Here is a 15,940-nt window from a genome sequence, read left to right on the forward strand (position 1 = left end):
GCAGAATAGCACGCAGTACTTGTGAGAATCGGAGGTTGACCGATATCCATCGTCTTGGCTGGATGGCCCTTACATTGCTGTACATATTCTCCGGAGGACTACTCTGTACTAAACAATAGTAGTGCGATTGCATCACAACAGGGAAAGATCCACTAAACGGCCGTATAACCAGATGCAGCATCGCGTTCGGAATCCGGTTGCTTCAGAATATGCAGCCCACAGTCTCCGTATTCTGTCTGTCTCGGAGGGCTCCAATATCGTCTACAGAGTACACAATCGTGAACTAGAAATGCCGAAAATTAAACATTCGGTACTTATAGAGTTCAAGGGGTTATACCGGTGTCAGAAATGTTCGCTAACAAAGATAAGAAAATTAAGATTATCCACGGTGTAGCAGAATGGGCAGAGCATATGCCCTGAATAGAAAAAAGTCGTTGTCGGGGATTCTGTGACAAGTGACTCCACTTGGGGTGATTAGAGTAGGATTATCATCGCGGCTGCCCCGATTAATGTAAACATCATTTCAATCTTCCGTACAGAGTACTCCGGAGTGCGTATGGAGAACGGAGAATACGGTCGAGTTTTCGTCTTTGATCAGCGAGATTTGAAATCCGTTTTTTGTGGTCTTTTTAGTAGTGTTAGTGCTATAGTGGTATTCTCCGATATCAGGGTCTGGCCTAGAGGTATGCTAAATGGACTAGGACTAGTTTAGTGGGTTCTCCTATCCGGTCACAGAATTGATATGGAATTCCTTTAAACCCGAATGACTCGAGTTCTAACGACTATGACTTCACTCTTACTCCGTATCCGTGGTTGTGCCGTTTCCAAGTACTCTGGCAACGATGGATGTGCTATGGCCATGGTTTGTTTCAATTCTGTCTGGAAGCTTGATGATTGCGTTGGCATGAGATTGAGTTTTTGTAGGTGTCGCGTGTGTGCGCTGAGTCGAATGCTTCTAGAAAGATGGTTCATGACCTGTTGACTGCCCTATGCTTGTTTTTTTCTTTCTTTCTTTATCGGATAGTGTTCCGCTAGTTGATTCGCCTTAGTCTCCGTACCGCAGTGGATAGGATAAACAAAGCAATTAATCTAGACCATTTCTCTAATCCTTACTAGTACAGGGTACACACGTGAGTTTCTTCTACTATGTACAGACTACAGACAAAGCAATCCCTACCAAAAAAGCAAAGCCATGGAACCTTCTGTCGTCCTTCGATTCCGCGTGGCGGAGTACGGAATAACTGGAGCCGGTACTTGCTGGAGATAAACAATTCCGATGATCTCCGCTGAAACTGCCCGTACTGTACGTACAAGTACATATCAGGGGCTCAATGGTTTTCATCTCGCTTCCGTGTCTATTGTGCTTTGTTTCAGTAGCCGCCGATTGTTATTGCTAGAAGTACCAAGTTGCTTTGCTGCCGCAGTCAGAAGTGCCGAAGAACGTTGACACGACTCGCCAAAAGCAAGATCGGCGGAGTGTTTATCTCAGGCTTTTCCCGTTTCGTCAATTTTCAGGGGGCAGAAAGGGAGGTGCCACTTTTGGTTCTGAAACGGAGTCAGTCGCCCGTAACGGACAAGTTGGACAGTACACCACTTCTTTCAACAATTCCTTCGCCCGTTGATTATCTAGTAGGGCTGTGCATAAAAAAAAAAAATTAAGCAAAAAATTATCTGACCGCTAAATCGTCTGCCTGGTTTTTATTTTATAAAAGATCCCTTTTTCCCCGTCTTTCGCTCTTCTTCTTTCATCATGTCCTCTGCTGCCCAAGACGAATTCAACCAACTCCTCCACAATTCCAAGGTGAAATACTCCTCTCACCCCGAAGATCGTGACCGTGCCTCGAGCCCCTCCGATACCGAAGAAGACCAAGAAGACCCCTCAGCAAACCCCCTCTCCGACTCCGACGACGAAAACGACACCATGCGCTCGCGCACAGCAACCTACCACGTCCCCAACACCGTCTTCGACGCCAACACGGGTCCCAAGGGTGTCATCGCCGACGCCCAGGCCTTCGAGCGCGCCAGGAAACAATCCCACCGCCGGACACTGGGCGGGCTCGTCTCGGATGACACCACGCCCTTGAACCACTCCTCCCCGCCAAGGGATGGGGCCAAGGATGAGGATGAGGAGGGATTCATGCGCAAGTGGCGGGAGTCGAGGATGAATCAGCTGCAGGGTCGGAATATGAGACGGTCGAGTCCGAGGAGGAAGAGGTTTGGGGGTGTTGATACGGTCGATGCGGCGGGGTATTTGGATGCTATTGAGCAGGTTACGGCTGATACGGTTGTTGTGGTTTGTGTTTATGATCCTGAGGTATGTTTCACTTTTTTCACTTGCTATATCTATGTCTATATTAGTTGCTGACTATTCACAGTCCAGTGCTAGTGGTATTGTTGAGGATTGTCTCAACACTATTGCCCGCCGGAATGTCACTACACACTTTGTCAAGCTTCATCAGGAAATCGCTGAGATGGACCACATCCAAGCTCCGGCTTTGCTGGCCTACCGGGGAGGTGATGTCTTTGCTACTATTGTCGAGATTTTCAGACAAATTCCCAAAGGTCGTGCCTGCAGTGCAGACAGCCTTGAGGAGTTACTCAAACAGTACGTCCCCCCTACCTTGTGCATGATTGACCTATACTGACTCCAGCAGATACCGGGTATTATAATGATACTCTTTATTTATGCCACGTTGATGAGAGCCCTCTCTAGCAAAACGGAGCACAGCAGGCGTACAGGTTTCATGTTTTTCTTCTTTCGTGTTTTACTTTACTATCTTTCCGGGCTCTCATGGTTCCGTTTCGTTTACTCTTGCCATCTGGCATTGACATGTATGATTCTCGAAGGCGTTGGTTTCTTTGTTTGTTTCAGCTGCGTTTTGTTTCAGATCTTCAAAGACTTGTTATGACAGGGATTTACGGTGTAGATAGACGTGATTGGATATACAAGTACTATGAACATCATTCGATATTCCATCCCGTTAATGACTCGAGCCTTAATTCTAGTAAGTATACGTCGCGGCTAACCGCGCCTGTAAGTGTTCACTCGCCGTCAGTGCCCATTTCCCAGGGACCAAGTAACCCGCACCACCTCCAAACCCAACCTTATCATCTTGACTCTCCTTTCGCTCCTCGCGATGAGCATCGACAATCGTACTCGGCACGGGGACAAGTTCCGTCGTGTTAACCGGATGACAAAAGTAAACAATACTATACCGATTCTGCTCATTCTCATTCTCAGCCCTCTGCTCCGACAACGGAAAAACAACCCGATGAACAGTCGACTTCAGCAGCCCATCCGTCCAGTAACTAAGTAAGTCCCCGATATTCACCAGGATGGGCGGGAATGCAAATCCCTGCCCTTGGCCCTGGGATGATTGATTAGGCTCAACAGGAACACCCGCCCACTCCCCCTCGGGCGTGAGTATCTCCAACCCCGGCTGTCCCGGCCTCTGGAAAAGAAGCGTTATACTCCCGTAATCCGAATGTGCGCCCGCACGCACATCCTCGTCATGCTTGTAGGACGCTGTTGCCGGGGATGTGAGGGACGGGTAGTACAGGAAGCGCAGGGTGCATCCTGAGGGGCCGTGGATGGGGTCGTGGCGGGTTGTGAAGAAGGTTGGGTCTACCTGTTTTGGGTTAGATATATTCGTATATAGAGGGGCTGTGGGTGGAGAGGGGGGAGGGGGTACCTCTAGGCCCAGGGCTAGGAGGGTTAGGATTTGATCACAGGTTTTGCGGCAGAGGGTGGAGAAATGATCGAGGGTTGCTTCGTGGGGGGATAACGAGGGGGGAAGGGGTTGGGGAGCTTTGCCGGCGGTGAATTCGCCGAAGTTCATGCCTCTGCTTTCGTTAGCAAGTGTAGAGGGTTTTTGTTGAGGTGTAGGGTATGTACTCCTTGAAATCGCCGGTCTGGATGGTGTTAGCTATGCATTCTATCTTGTGTTGAGGTAGTCATACCCGTTGATGTTCTGGATCGAGTGTCTCAACATGCATACCGGACCATCCTCGATTCTAATTCAGTTAGAAACTGCTCATTCAGCTGGTATCCGGGACGAACACTAGGCGTGATCCGACAAGTAGCTTTCTCCTCAACCGGAGATGCAAAGAAATCCTTCGACTGCGAGCAGTTAGCAACTGAGTTTCTCAATTAGGTACAGTACATACCAATCCAAACGCTCTCTCCACATCCTGAGCACTAAATTCAGTGCTCTGGCTAGCCACATACAAAAAGCCGTATTTGGCTGCTGCGTCGAGCATGGCTTTTCCCATGGAGAGGTCATGGGGGTTCGAGATGTCGATGATGGGGAGATTGATTGCAGCCATTCTCTTCTTTCCTTGAGGAATGAATACTTCTCGAGGAAATTGAATAAGCTGAGATAGACTCACAGATAAATGAGAATTGTATTACAGTCATGTGATGGATATAGGCAAGGCATGCGGAGAGATTCTTATCTTCCTATCAGAGTCAATCAGAGCCGGACGATTTTTATTAGACAAAGCAGCTTGGCTGAGATACGTTATTGTGCTTCCATTAACATCATGATGCATTAGTTCTGTTTTTGCGGATATATGTATGAGCATGGATTAGCAGAGTAGATTGCAGATGCTAGATTCGATATATATTTCGAGTGGTTTATTGGTATCAGATAGTTACCTAACGTTGTGGTGTATTCGACGTCAACGCTTGTTTGCCTCTAGTTTTTATATAGCTGTCAGCATTGTCAGCATATATTAACCACTGCAGCATTCAACATCGTGTGTACAAGTATTCTGTCCTCGTTTTGGTTACTGAGGCAGAGCATAAACAACAAACCCATCGGAATCATCGACTCTCCGCTCCGCCCAACTCCAACCAACTGTCGCGACAAGTCCAAGCTGAATCCACGAGACAGTCGGGGTTGTGTGTCTCTTTTCTTATTCTCTCGCTTCCTGAAAAGGATCTTATCTTACCTTTCTTTCCTCACCTTCGTTATCGTCTGGGGCTGGCATCTGCTTAGCTCGACACTGCCGCAACCATGGCGAGTAAGTCTCCCACCTGTACACTACTGAGCTCACTCTTCCATTTGATACTGACCAAGTTATCGCTATTCTGAACAGTCCGTGCCTTGGATGAATGGGCCTCCACCCGCCTCCAGTCTCTCCCCCTCTCTGCCCTCAAAGGGGCCGTGGTCGGTATCGATGCGTCGCACTACATCACCCAACACCTCCTCCACCAGTCCACCCGCGAACCTCTCCTGATCGCACTGGGCGGTTTCCCATTCGCGCTAAAGAACAACATCGAGCGGGAGCTGCAGATCTTTAAGAATCTGGGCGTGGCTTGTGTTTTTGTTTTCGATGGCCTCGAGTTTGGCAAGAAGGACCGGCGACCCCACGTGCGACCTGAGTCGGTACGGGCTTTTGGGCAGGCTTGGGATCTTTACGATCAGCAGCAGGCGGATCAAGTCGTGGATGCGTTTAGCTCTGCTGGTATGTTTCCTCCCTTGCCCGGGATAATAGTCGAGGCCTTCCCCACGTCTGACTAGGTTGTTAGGTACACCCCCTCCGGTGAACTTCTACAAGTTCTTGCAACGGATTCTCCTTCAGAATGGATTGGACTTTATTGTTGCCCCGTATAGCGCTGCGGCTCAGGTGAGTATAATAACCCATAAGGCGATTGCGAATGCTAATGGTCTTTACCCAACAGCTTGCCTACCTCACAAGCGGCCCGAACCCCCTCGTCGATGCAGTCTTTGGATCTTCCGAAATCCTCCTGTTCAATGTCGACAAGCTGATTACCCGGATTGACTCCGAGCCGGCGCAGTTTTTCTGGATCACAAAACAGACTTGCCAGGAGGAGTTGGGCAAGTTAACGAATGACCAGTTCTTGGACTTCTGTCTTCTTTTGGGTTCATCGTTCCTGCCAACGTTCCCGGCATTTGAGACCCAACCCTTCCCGGCCAAGGGGCCCACCGTCCGCGATGCCCTGCCAATGTTCAACCTTGCCGGGAGAAGCGCCCTCGCTCTCTGCGCCCAATTCGAAGAAGACCGCCGCGTGCAAGATGTTCAGTACACGGACCTTTACAAACGGGCTTACATGACTGTGAAGCACCATGTGTTTATCGATGTGGATGGAAAGGTTGCGCCAATGGATCCGGACAATACCTCTAATGATATGCATGAAATAATCGGGCAGCGACTTCCTGAGGAGCTGTACTTTTACCTCTCCAAGGGAATCCTGGGAGCTGATATCCCGAATACCTTGACCTCCAGTGAAGTTTTGGTCTCCTTGCCTCTGGGTGCGGAAGACACCCCGATTTATCGCCAGGTCGTGGGTGACACTCTTACGCCAATCAGGGCTCAGGCAATCTCTTTGGTGGCGAACACCCTGCACCGTTTCTATCAGACTAAGGTGATTAATGTGCGCACTTGGTTCGACGAGAACTCGGACCGCTCGATCAACCTGAAGAATCTCTCAGTTAAGGACACCATCAAATCGTGGAAAATTAACAGCGAGCAGCTTCCAGAGAAGCTCAAGAAATTGCCGGTCCGTATCCTTACTTTTTATCTATTATATACGACTGACAATACCCAGGAAACTGCCGGGCCATTTAGATTTGCCGTTCAAAGCTTGAAGGATAGAGACTTTGTACCCAAGTCTTTTGCAGGAAAGGATTCTCCGGTGTGTATATCATTGCTTACCGCCATGATCTAAATGTTAACTGTCAAAGGCGGTATCGTCGCAAGACGAGGTTCTTTCGAATGTCTACTGGCGGTTCCTGCAACTTCGGGGTTATATTAACGAGAAACATGAACTCACTCCCTGGGGTGAGGGTTTTGAACAAGCACTCTCAGCCTTAGACCCGGCGGACAACCTTGAAGAGTCTACCTTCCTTGCTATTGAGATGGCCCGTCTTGGTCTCCTGAATACTAAGCAGTGGTTTTCGCATCTCTCTGGTGGTCCCATGAGAGGGTCAGGTAAGATACTTTGAGAACAATTGCTGCAGCAAGCAAAGCTGATTTGGATTCTTTCAGATGACGACAAGACATTTAACCTCCTTGTTTCCCGTGTTGCGTGTATCGGTAAACTACAACACAAGCCCATTGGATATTCTGGACCTCTAAGCAGACAACTTCTCTGCTACCGCTCCTTGGTTTCCCAAGTCCGCTCCACGCTCCGCATCCTGATTGAGGCTGTTCTGGCCGAACTGTTTCTCAGCGGTGATGCGGACCGTGACCGTGAGGACTGGTCGGAAATGACTCTCAAGTAAGTATACTTCACAGAAAGAGGAAAGTAGCAATTCTGATATATGTATAGGCTTCCCTTTATCAACGACAATGACTGCGGTCTCGGAATCGCTGCCCGGACATACTTGGACGATCTGCCAGCTCAGACTAACCCGACCTCGCCAGAGGCTCGAGCAGAGACGAAGGCGAAGGGTAAGGCCTGGTTCCAGCACAGCGACAGCTTTAGCGGGAACTTGGACCTGGCGTTCAAGTTGTGGGATGCGGTGAGTACCTTCCCATTTTTCTTAGGGTGTTCAATACTGACTGGTGAATAGGTTTACAAGGCAACGCAGGGTGCTGGTAAAGAGGCCAAGGACGCAAAGACATGGGACAACACCAATGCGTGGTTGGCCGGAAGACGGTGATAGTTACTACAGACAATGCTTACGAGGTCGCCGCGATACAGACGTCGCCTTGTTGACGGGTGTATACAGACGGGAGTATACATTTGGCTACATGTAATTGTATGTAGGAACGACAAGAATCTAGACGAGATACCTACAATTTTGCCCTACAAGTATATATTCCGTGGAGTGCTGCTGTTTCACCATAAGTGCATTGTAAACCGTGGATGTCATGCCCGCTATGGACCAAGTGGCCTCTTCCACGGCGCTGATAAATCCGTCGATCATTTTGGGGCTTCATACATCGACTCGACACCTCAACTCTTCCATCACCTTACTTTATTATTAGATAGGTGGTGGTCATTATATTTCTTGTTATATATTTTGGATTGATTATATCAGTCCTAAACAACCACCATGACTCGCCTTAGCACGCTCCTCGTGAGCTGCCTCACCTTCATGGGCCTGGCTCTCGCCAATCCCGCCGTCGTCGACCTCGACACCAAAAATTTCGACAGCATCGTCCTACAATCCGGCAAACCTGCGCTCGTCGAATTCTTCGCCCCCTGGTGCGGCCACTGCAAGACCCTCGCCCCCGTCTATGAAGAGCTCGGCCAGTCCTTCGCTTTCGCCTCCGACAAGGTCACTGTTGGTAAAGTCGATGCGGACGAGCACCGCGAATTGGGCCGTCGGTTCGGTATCCAGGGTTTCCCCACGCTGAAGTGGTTCGATGGAAAGAGTGATAAGCCCGAGGATTATAAGGGTGGTCGGGATCTGGAGAGTTTGGGTGCTTGGATCACGGATAAGACTGGGGTGAAGCCGCGGGGGCCGAAGAAGGAGCCCTCGCAGGTCGAGATGCTGACTGATGCGTCGTTTAAGGAGTTTATTGGTGGTGAGAAGGATGTGCTTGTTGCGTTTACTGCGCCGTGGTGTGGACGTAAGTCACCAATTGCGTTGTCTTGTTTTTGATTGACTTGTTAACCGTTGCAGACTGCAAGAGCCTCGCCCCCACCTGGGAAACCCTCGCCAACGACTTCATCCTCGAGCCCAACGTCGTCGTCGCCAAGGTTGACGCCGAAGCCGAGAACGCCAAGTCCCTCGCCAGAGAACAAGGCATCACCGGCTACCCCACCATCAAGTTCTTCCCCAAGGGCTCCAAGGAGCCCGAGGCGTACCAGGGCGGTCGCTCCGAGCAAGCCCTCGTTGACTTCCTGAACGAAAAGGCCGGTACCCACCGCACCGTCGGCGGTGGTCTTGACGAGAAGGCTGGTACTATTTCCAAGGTTGACGCATTTGTTGGCAAGTATGTTGCCTCGCGCAACTTCCAGGACCTTGTTGGGGAGGTTAAGAAGAGCGTGAAGGGTATCCAGGACAAGTACGCGGAGTACTATGTTAAGGTTGCTGAGAAGCTTAGCCAGAACCAGGGGTATGCTGAGAAGGAGTTTGCTCGTCTGAGCAAGATTATTCAGAAGGGTGGCTCTGCGCCTGAGAAGGTTGATGAGCTTGTCTCGCGCAGTAACATTCTGCGCCAGTTCTTGGGTGGTGGTAAGCGGGATGAGAAGGATGAGCTGTAAACGCTCATTCAGCTCTTGCTGCTGTTTTCTTTTGCTTCTCGTGAAATATTGGTTATGTTGGAAGAGGTAAAAGGATGATAAATTGTCATGATATGAAATATGACTTTGGATATGATGCTTTGGAAATCACAGAAAAGCTTGTCCTCTATGTATCCCGATCTAGTTATATAACACTGGGTATCTTCAATATATGCTTGAAACTGCCACTCTTCGAGGGCGTAAATATGCAACTCTCTCATCTCTCCTTATAAACAACGCAAACTCCACTACTATTCACAATATCAAAAGAAGGGTATAAATCGCTTCGCAACGCAGCACAGAACTCAGAGAAACTGATCACTTCGCCGGCGTAGGCGTCGCATCGTCCGTAATAGTCGTTAGCGAAGATTCGAGGTCGTCCAGTCGATGCGCCATGTCGTCCACTACCAGCAGTATGTGAATTAGTTTGCGATCCACCACCGAGTAGGCGAAAAGGGGAACTCACACTTCCCAAACATATCCCTTGAAACATTGTCGAATTTGTGCTGTAGTTGGTCCAGGAGTTCGTCGACTGCTGCGTTGAAGTGGCCTTGTGCATCTGTGTTCTGTACATGGAAGCATAGTCAGTTATCTATGTCGAGTCTCGTATGTTGTGTAACCAACCTGCTGCGACTGGAGCGTTTCCCCCGTAGGAGGGGCGACAGCTTCAGTGGGCTTAGCGTCTTCGGTCATGGTGCTGATACTCCTGTTTGCAATTGCGTATACCAAGTTAGAACACCGGACTAAAAGCCGAATCCCACGAAAGTTTTAAATCGAGATCCCTATGTATTCGAATACAACCAGGAGTGACATACTCCCGTAAATAAAGCCGATAAGATCCCGGATCAACTATTCCCCCGGATACCGAACTCCCACTAACCCCATCCGTCCTAGCACCGCCTTATCGTACACACTAATCCCAATCGGGCCCTAGCGCCATCCCAAAAAAATTCCCGTCTGCTGAAGGTCTGTCTGTCGGCGGTCTCGTTTTCAACACAATTTACTACACTTTTTCTTCCTTTTTCTTTGAAGATATCCGGATAAGGATAAGAAAAAGCGCAATGCCTAAGAGAAGCAAGCTCCTCCAGGCTCTTGATGACCACAAGGGGAGGGATTATGATGCTGAGAAGCAGAAGAAGCTAGTCAAGGCTGCGGAGAAGAAGAAGAAGGAGAAGAAGGGTGGTGTTGAGGATGAGGATGTGAAGATGGGAGAGGAGGAGAAGGTATGCGCGAGTTATTTGATTTGAAGATTTTTCTTGGTTTATGCGCAATTGCTGACAATTTCTTGAAGACCTCCAAGTCCAAGAAGTCGGAACCTAAGCCAGACGACAATGAAGACGCATCCGACGACGACGAGGAGCAAAGCGAGCAAGAAGGCGAAGAAGACGAGGACGAGGACGAGGAAGGCGACGAAGAAGAAGAAGAAGAAGACATCCCCCTCTCCGACCTCGACGACGACGAACGCGAGGACGTGATCCCCCACCAACGCCTGACTATCAACAACTCCGCCGCAATCAACACCTCCCTCAAACGCATCTCCTTCATCACCCCCAAAACCCCCTTCTCAGAGCACAACTCGCTCGTCTCCAAAGAACCCATCGACGTCCCTGACCCCGACGACGACATTAACCGCGAACTGGCCTTTTACAAGGTCTGTCAATCTGCCGCCTTGACTGCGCGCAACTTGCTCAAGAAGGAGGGCGTTCCGTTTACTCGTCCTGGTGACTACTTTGCCGAGATGGTCAAGTCGGATGAGCATATGGGCAGGATTAAGAAGAAGTTGTATGATGAGGCGGCTAATAAGAAGGCTGCCGCGGAGGCGCGCAAGCAGCGCGATCTGAAGAAGTTCGGGAAGCAAGTGCAGGTTGCTAAGCTGCAGCAGAGGCAGAAGGAGAAGAGGGAGACTTTGGAGAAGATCACTGCTCTCAAGAAGAGTGAGTCCTCTTTACCTTGACAAATGCTTATGAGTACAATACTAATGCGATAACAGAGCGCAAGACTGATTCCTCCGGCCCTACCGAGGATGCCAACGACCTCTTCGACGTCGCCATTGACAACGCCGACCAGGACGGTAGCCGCAAGCGTGCCCGTACTGACCCCAACAAGCCCGGCGCCAAGCGCCAGAAGAGGAACGAGAAGTTCGGATTCGGAGGAAAGAAGAGGCATGCTAAGAGCGGCGATGCGGCGTCTACTGGTGATCTGCGCAGCTTCTCGCACAAGAAGATGAAGGCTGGTGGTCCTAAGAGACCGGGTAAGAGCAAGAGAGCCAAGGCACGGTCGTGATTGATACTCGACAGGGGTGTTTGAATGTTTGCAGGTGATATTCTTTAGTTGTTCTGGGTATGGAAAGTAAAAGCTGTTCTGCTTCGTTTTGATTGGGATTGGCTTGTACATGTACAAAATAATCATAGAGCGTTCCCTATTTTACATAAAATAAAAAAGTAGAATCCATTTAAATATCTTTCGCGTTTGGTATCTCCAAGACATCTAAACAAAGTTTCATCAGGTCATGCCTCCCGTAATATCGATCAACGCCCCGTATCTCATGCATTCAACCTTTTTATATTACCAGTTGCAAGACAATGATATCATGGCGCATTACACCTCATTAGCACTAGCAGCATTATCCATCTCCCCTAACAACCCAACCCCCATCTCCCTAATCCGACTGAGAAGATTATCCACAGGCATACCGACATTGAGCTGCTTCTCCGCAAAGACCAAATCCAACTTCGTCTGTGTATCAACCTCGTGACTGGCACGGTGGTCTTCAACCAGCTCTTGTCCGCGCTCCGAGCTGCTATGTTCAACGACCGCTTCGCATCCGCGGAATTGGCAGGCCCATGTGTCATCTGGTTCGGCGGTGGGTTCTCGTTCTAGTTCTGCGCCATGGGCGGGGGTATTTCTGCTCAGGACGAGTTTTCGTAAAGGTGTTTTTGAATGGATATCTGCGTCTGAGAGGACGGAGCGGGTCCGTTTTGCCCTGGTTGTGGAGAGCGGGTCGCGGACTAGTTCGTGGCCGCGGATTTTACTTGGTGTTTCGAAGTCATCCTGCCCATCGTGAGGATGTTCGTCCGATAAGTATCCGTCATCATCGGCGGCGGTGCTTCGAGTTCTCTTTCCGATTTGTTTGGCTGAGACGGAGCTGACTTTAGGCCGAAGAACAGACTTGCGGACACGGCGTCTTCGGTGTCTAGGGTGGTCGTCTTGTTCTTCGCTTTCTTCATTAGATGACTCATCCTTGTCATTCGAGCGAGGTCGTAAGGGTGTTAAGGTGATATCTTCTGGATTCCTCTTCCGCTTTGTGGCTGATTTGAGCTCGCGGTAGATGGCCTTGCGGGACCAGTCGAAGTGGGCTGTCTTCGCTTCGTCCATTAATTTAAGGACGTTCTTCGCCCTCGCGGCGACAAGATCAACCGCATACTCGCGGCTACCAATTTCAAAACGGTCTACCACAGTCGAAATAACCAGGTCGAGGTTCAGTTCGCGTTTTGCCAAGTACCCAGCTTCTTTCAGGTCGATGATGACCTGGTATATTGTGTCTGCTTGTGTTTGGGGAACTGTAGCCGAATCCGGGGGTGGGGTTTTCTTCTCGGGTGTGCTGTGCGTCTCGATTTGTTCTTCTGGGGTTTGTTCTTTTTCGTCCTCTTTCGCTTCGTTTTCGGCCTTGATCTCTTCGTACGTTTCCTGTTATGAGATTAGTACTCCGCGGACAGCGAAGTGCGGTGGCACAGCGACTCACAGGAAACTTCTCACAGAGATGTTCAAACAGATTCGACTTGGTCCATTGTACACCCTCCTCACCCTTGATCATCTGCGAAAGCAAAAAGCCGTGGTATTTATAGAAAACCTCTGCTGAATCGTCCGTATCCTCGCAGATCCCGTGGGTATGACTAACATACTAGAACGATGTCAGTGCCGTCCACCGTATTTCAGTGTACAAGTACCCACCTCCTCACACAAGTATTCCACACTGGGATTCCAATCCTTCCGCTTATTGCGCTTTTTCTGATGCCGGTCCGCAAGGAAATATAACAAATCGATGGCCTCGACTATCTCGTTGAACAGGGGCCGGTACCCCTTTGCAGGCGAAATGGAGAACCAGCCCGCACGACCAGCAACCCATATCCCGACTTCTCCATCGTTATGTTGGCCGTAGGCGTAGTGGGTGACGTTTTCGATGACAATGCGCTTCGATTGGTATTCTTCGTCGAGGACTATTCAAGACATTGAAAGTTAGCGCAATCCCGAACACACAGTACACGAAGCACGCACCAAGAGACTCCTGCTCCTCCTCCACCTCATCCAAACATCCCGTCACCTGCACAGGATTCTCAGGCGAGGCCGCAAGCAGATTCGCATATCGTGACTTTCCCGGGACCAGGATCCGGACCTCGGACAGGCTGAATTCCTCCCAGTCGTTCTCGTCAACAAGAGACGGGTCTCTGGCGGCCAGGACACTATCTTCTCGCGATGTCATGTCTCTGGTGGTAGCATGGTGCCTTGACTAACCATGCAATCGAGGGGTATACGCGGATTCGATTCCGGGGAAGCTGAGAAGCGAGTTTAGAAAAGAGAAAGAAAGAGAGTAGTTTGTGTCATCGGAATGTGGTGGTTTGTGGGGGATTGACTATCCGGGGGCCAGGTCATGGACTATGGATATTGTACTAGTGTTTACTAGCACGCTGCATAGTAGAATTGATTTTGATGGAGTTTATTAAAGAAACATTAGGAATATCCAAGAGTTACAGTGTGGTGAGCGCAGGTGGAGGTATGGCCTTCATATATCACGTGATTTGTAAGTGATTACATACGCGATGGATAAATACATGTACAATTCGACATAACATTTATGCCCTAACGGCCGCTCACCCATAGATGTCTATTACGAGAGACTAAAAATGTATCTACTCACATCTAGTCCAGAGAATGCTCTTAAAACAAGGATATTGAACACAATACCATATTTCAGCTAGATAGACACTGTACTCTGAAGGTGGGATCTTATCAAAGCTTCTTGAGACGTAATAATAACATCGGGAATTGAAATGCCCATGGTGTCGACTTGATGGAAGCGGCCACTGCCAGATGGTGAAAGCAACCTGCATCTAACGTTGATATGCAATACCATATTCTAGGTCAAAATACCCTCATCGTCAAGTATAGCATGCAACACTAACCTCCATCCAATAGGGCTTCCCGAGCACCTGCAGCTCCTGGATAGGAACTACAACTCCGTCTTGTATGCAGAGAACTGGATTAATCCCTTTACTTGGCAATTTACCCTCTTCCTAAAGGCGAAAGGCTGTTCTGATATTCTGTGTTTGATTCTGGAAGTACTCATTCAAATAAGAACGTAGCTCCGCGATTCGACCGTCGACGTCAAAGGGTACGCGGGGTGCTTCGGTGATCATTGACCGGTCCATTGAACCTCTGTTTTCGCTGAGGCTGAAGAGCTTGATGTTTTGAGGGGTGGGTCATTGGGGCGCGATGGGATCGGCATTGGGCGAGCCTCTGCTGAAGACAGCTCGCTGTCAGGGATGAGAAAGTTGACCATATTGTTAGCCAACTACTTCGGTGCTGTAAGAAGCTTATTTATCAAGTCATGAATGGGAAATACATCAAAAATGGTCATCGATGCTGTTAATTTCTGCCTCAAGTGACTATTACCACATCGGGTATAATACTGCAGATGCTAAATATGAGCATAATTTAACATAACGAATTATGCTCTAACAGTCGTGTATATCGATTATGAAATAGACTAGACTAGTCCATAAAAATCTCTCAAAGTGAGAAAACTGGATCAGGGACTCATATATCTCTGATCTCAGGTAGACACGGAGCCAAGCTGTCCTCAAGGCGCAACGTGAAGGAAGGCAGCCACATGGATTTGATTAGTATTGCAGCTCCTGGCTGTAGTCGAATACCAAGGCTTCTTGAAAATTAGCATAAGGAGTCATTGGTGAGCATTCGGGTGGCGAGATCGAGTTACTGCTGCCTACCACTTTGCACCCGTCGCTGCCTGTAGTTCCTGGCATGCGGAAATCGTCTGAAAGCTGGGATTGACGAGTAGTGAGAGTAAGACGGTGTAGAAACCAAAAGGCTACCACAGTACATTAGAGATTGGCGTGCATTTCGCCACATGCTCCAAGCTGTCGAGTCACCTCCTGGGACGACTCGACCGCTGCGCCGGTTGTCTCCCAAAATCCTGATATAAGTTAGAACTCACCTGGCTCCAAGCATAGTGAGTGAGTAAGACTTACATCAATACAATAGGGCTTCACTATCTCGTTTCTGGGCATCACAACCCCGTCTTGTAAGTGCACGATTTTACCCGGGCGGCCTCCAAATTTATGGTTTTCATTGAGGCGGATAGCTGTTCTGAGATGCTCCACTTGAAAAATATTCTCATACTGGCTCAATTGGAAGCGCCACTGTGCGATTGGTTTCTTGTGCTCAACGGTGGGCTTGTAAGCCCGTTGTCTGAGCATTCCCTGGATATTTGGGCCCGTGTCTTCATCGAGCCCGAGGACCTTGAAACCTTTAGAGGGTGAGTCACTCGAAAGTGCTTTGGCAGCTTTGCTTGGTTTCTTAGAGCGCCAGCGCAACCAACGCATATTGTTGGTTTGTTTGTAGAAGTGCTTCGATGTAAGAAGTAGTTGAAGATAGGGCTGTTTCACATGAGCGTGCAAGTCAGATAATATTCTGTCACGAACGCTGCAAAGAGAGAGAGAA

At 49.2% G+C, this 15,940-nt stretch overlaps 10 protein-coding genes across 10 annotated transcripts; 6 read left to right on the forward strand and 4 right to left on the reverse strand.

The window, feature by feature from the left end:
- Positions 1-1,750: 1,750 nt before the first annotated feature.
- Positions 1,751-2,728, forward strand: ASPGLDRAFT_84429 (phosducin family protein; the record flags this gene model as incomplete). The annotated part of the gene is made up of 2 exons (XM_022550277.1): positions 1,751-2,314; positions 2,376-2,728. 2 exons carry the CDS (start codon positions 1,751-1,753, stop codon positions 2,643-2,645), a joined length of 834 nt encoding a protein of 277 aa, XP_022398077.1. The 3' UTR covers positions 2,646-2,728.
- ASPGLDRAFT_666407 (uncharacterized protein) lies at positions 2,494-2,956 on the forward strand. Its single transcript, XM_022549043.1, has 3 exons — positions 2,494-2,605; positions 2,655-2,799; positions 2,863-2,956. Exons 2-3 carry the CDS (start codon positions 2,670-2,672, stop codon positions 2,907-2,909), a joined length of 177 nt encoding a protein of 58 aa, XP_022398078.1. The 5' UTR covers positions 2,494-2,605; positions 2,655-2,669; the 3' UTR covers positions 2,910-2,956.
- On the reverse strand, positions 2,956-4,399 carry ASPGLDRAFT_665531 (putative oxidoreductase, 2OG-Fe(II) oxygenase family). Its single transcript, XM_022549030.1, has 6 exons — positions 4,168-4,399; positions 4,061-4,120; positions 3,961-4,014; positions 3,896-3,912; positions 3,693-3,843; positions 2,956-3,629 (listed from the first exon to the last, which is right to left on the reverse strand). The coding sequence occupies exons 1-6, from the start codon at positions 4,324-4,326 to the stop codon at positions 3,003-3,005; spliced, it is 1,068 nt and encodes a 355-aa protein (XP_022398079.1). The 5' UTR covers positions 4,327-4,399; the 3' UTR covers positions 2,956-3,002.
- A 402-nt stretch (positions 4,400-4,801) lies between these two features.
- ASPGLDRAFT_666009 (uncharacterized protein) lies at positions 4,802-6,639 on the forward strand. The gene is made up of 6 exons (XM_022549038.1): positions 4,802-5,025; positions 5,101-5,469; positions 5,534-5,631; positions 5,687-6,278; positions 6,337-6,526; positions 6,575-6,639. The coding sequence occupies exons 1-5, from the start codon at positions 5,019-5,021 to the stop codon at positions 6,393-6,395; spliced, it is 1,125 nt and encodes a 374-aa protein (XP_022398080.1). The 5' UTR covers positions 4,802-5,018; the 3' UTR covers positions 6,396-6,526; positions 6,575-6,639.
- A 36-nt stretch (positions 6,640-6,675) lies between these two features.
- On the forward strand, positions 6,676-7,830 carry ASPGLDRAFT_666422 (uncharacterized protein). Its single transcript, XM_022549045.1, has 4 exons — positions 6,676-6,957; positions 7,015-7,246; positions 7,298-7,490; positions 7,542-7,830. Exons 1-4 carry the CDS (start codon positions 6,885-6,887, stop codon positions 7,629-7,631), a joined length of 588 nt encoding a protein of 195 aa, XP_022398081.1. The 5' UTR covers positions 6,676-6,884; the 3' UTR covers positions 7,632-7,830.
- A 197-nt stretch (positions 7,831-8,027) lies between these two features.
- ASPGLDRAFT_38155 (uncharacterized protein) lies at positions 8,028-9,184 on the forward strand (the record flags this gene model as incomplete). The annotated part of the gene is made up of 2 exons (XM_022544911.1): positions 8,028-8,547; positions 8,601-9,184. 2 exons carry the CDS (start codon positions 8,028-8,030, stop codon positions 9,182-9,184), a joined length of 1,104 nt encoding a protein of 367 aa, XP_022398082.1.
- Positions 9,185-9,520: 336 nt separating this feature from the next.
- On the reverse strand, positions 9,521-9,895 carry ASPGLDRAFT_38156 (heat shock factor-binding 1 family protein; the record flags this gene model as incomplete). Its single annotated transcript, XM_022544912.1, has 3 exons — positions 9,521-9,606; positions 9,669-9,768; positions 9,827-9,895. 3 exons carry the CDS (start codon positions 9,893-9,895, stop codon positions 9,521-9,523), a joined length of 255 nt encoding a protein of 84 aa, XP_022398083.1.
- Positions 9,896-10,263: 368 nt separating this feature from the next.
- On the forward strand, positions 10,264-11,485 carry ASPGLDRAFT_68698 (EBP2 family rRNA-processing protein; the record flags this gene model as incomplete). The annotated part of the gene is made up of 3 exons (XM_022549285.1): positions 10,264-10,425; positions 10,494-11,136; positions 11,193-11,485. The coding sequence occupies 3 exons, from the start codon at positions 10,264-10,266 to the stop codon at positions 11,483-11,485; spliced, it is 1,098 nt and encodes a 365-aa protein (XP_022398084.1).
- Positions 11,486-11,800: 315 nt separating this feature from the next.
- ASPGLDRAFT_38158 (uncharacterized protein) lies at positions 11,801-13,682 on the reverse strand (the record flags this gene model as incomplete). Its single annotated transcript, XM_022544913.1, has 4 exons — positions 11,801-12,889; positions 12,945-13,103; positions 13,154-13,419; positions 13,478-13,682. The coding sequence occupies 4 exons, from the start codon at positions 13,680-13,682 to the stop codon at positions 11,801-11,803; spliced, it is 1,719 nt and encodes a 572-aa protein (XP_022398085.1).
- A 1,417-nt stretch (positions 13,683-15,099) lies between these two features.
- On the reverse strand, positions 15,100-15,822 carry ASPGLDRAFT_28214 (uncharacterized protein; the record flags this gene model as incomplete). The annotated part of the gene is made up of 2 exons (XM_022543738.1): positions 15,100-15,261; positions 15,469-15,822. 2 exons carry the CDS (start codon positions 15,820-15,822, stop codon positions 15,100-15,102), a joined length of 516 nt encoding a protein of 171 aa, XP_022398086.1.
- Positions 15,823-15,940: the final 118 nt, after the last annotated feature.

This window comes from Aspergillus glaucus, assembly GCF_001890805.1.
Source record: "Aspergillus glaucus CBS 516.65 unplaced genomic scaffold ASPGLscaffold_19, whole genome shotgun sequence".
Taxonomy (NCBI): Eukaryota; Fungi; Ascomycota; class Eurotiomycetes; order Eurotiales; family Aspergillaceae; genus Aspergillus; species Aspergillus glaucus.

Bases quoted from the DNA above. Each gene is read 5' to 3' on its own strand.
- ASPGLDRAFT_666407 (XM_022549043.1), top strand. From the start codon at position 2,670: ATGATACTCTTTATTTATGCCACGTTGATGAGAGCCCTCTCTAGCAAA. The intron at 2,800-2,862 runs GTTTCGTTTACT...TTGGTTTCTTTG, and splicing joins TTCCGGGCTCTCATGGTTCC to TTTGTTTCAGCTGCGTTTTG.
- ASPGLDRAFT_665531 (XM_022549030.1), bottom strand. From the start codon at position 4,326: ATGGCTGCAATCAATCTCCCCATCATCGACATCTCGAACCCCCATGAC. The intron at 4,121-4,167 runs GTATGTACTGTA...AACTGCTCGCAG, and splicing joins TGGAGAGAGCGTTTGGATTG to TCGAAGGATTTCTTTGCATC. The intron at 4,015-4,060 runs GTTCGTCCCGGA...TAACTGAATTAG, and splicing joins CTTGTCGGATCACGCCTAGT to AATCGAGGATGGTCCGGTAT.
- ASPGLDRAFT_666009 (XM_022549038.1), top strand. The intron at 5,470-5,533 runs GTATGTTTCCTC...CTAGGTTGTTAG, and splicing joins GGATGCGTTTAGCTCTGCTG to GTACACCCCCTCCGGTGAAC. The intron at 6,279-6,336 runs GTGCGGAAGACA...TACGCCAATCAG, and splicing joins TTTGGTCTCCTTGCCTCTGG to GGCTCAGGCAATCTCTTTGG.
- ASPGLDRAFT_666422 (XM_022549045.1), top strand. From the start codon at position 6,885: ATGGCCCGTCTTGGTCTCCTGAATACTAAGCAGTGGTTTTCGCATCTC. The intron at 7,247-7,297 runs GTAAGTATACTT...ATATATGTATAG, and splicing joins TGGTCGGAAATGACTCTCAA to GCTTCCCTTTATCAACGACA. The intron at 7,491-7,541 runs GTGAGTACCTTC...ACTGGTGAATAG, and splicing joins CGTTCAAGTTGTGGGATGCG to GTTTACAAGGCAACGCAGGG.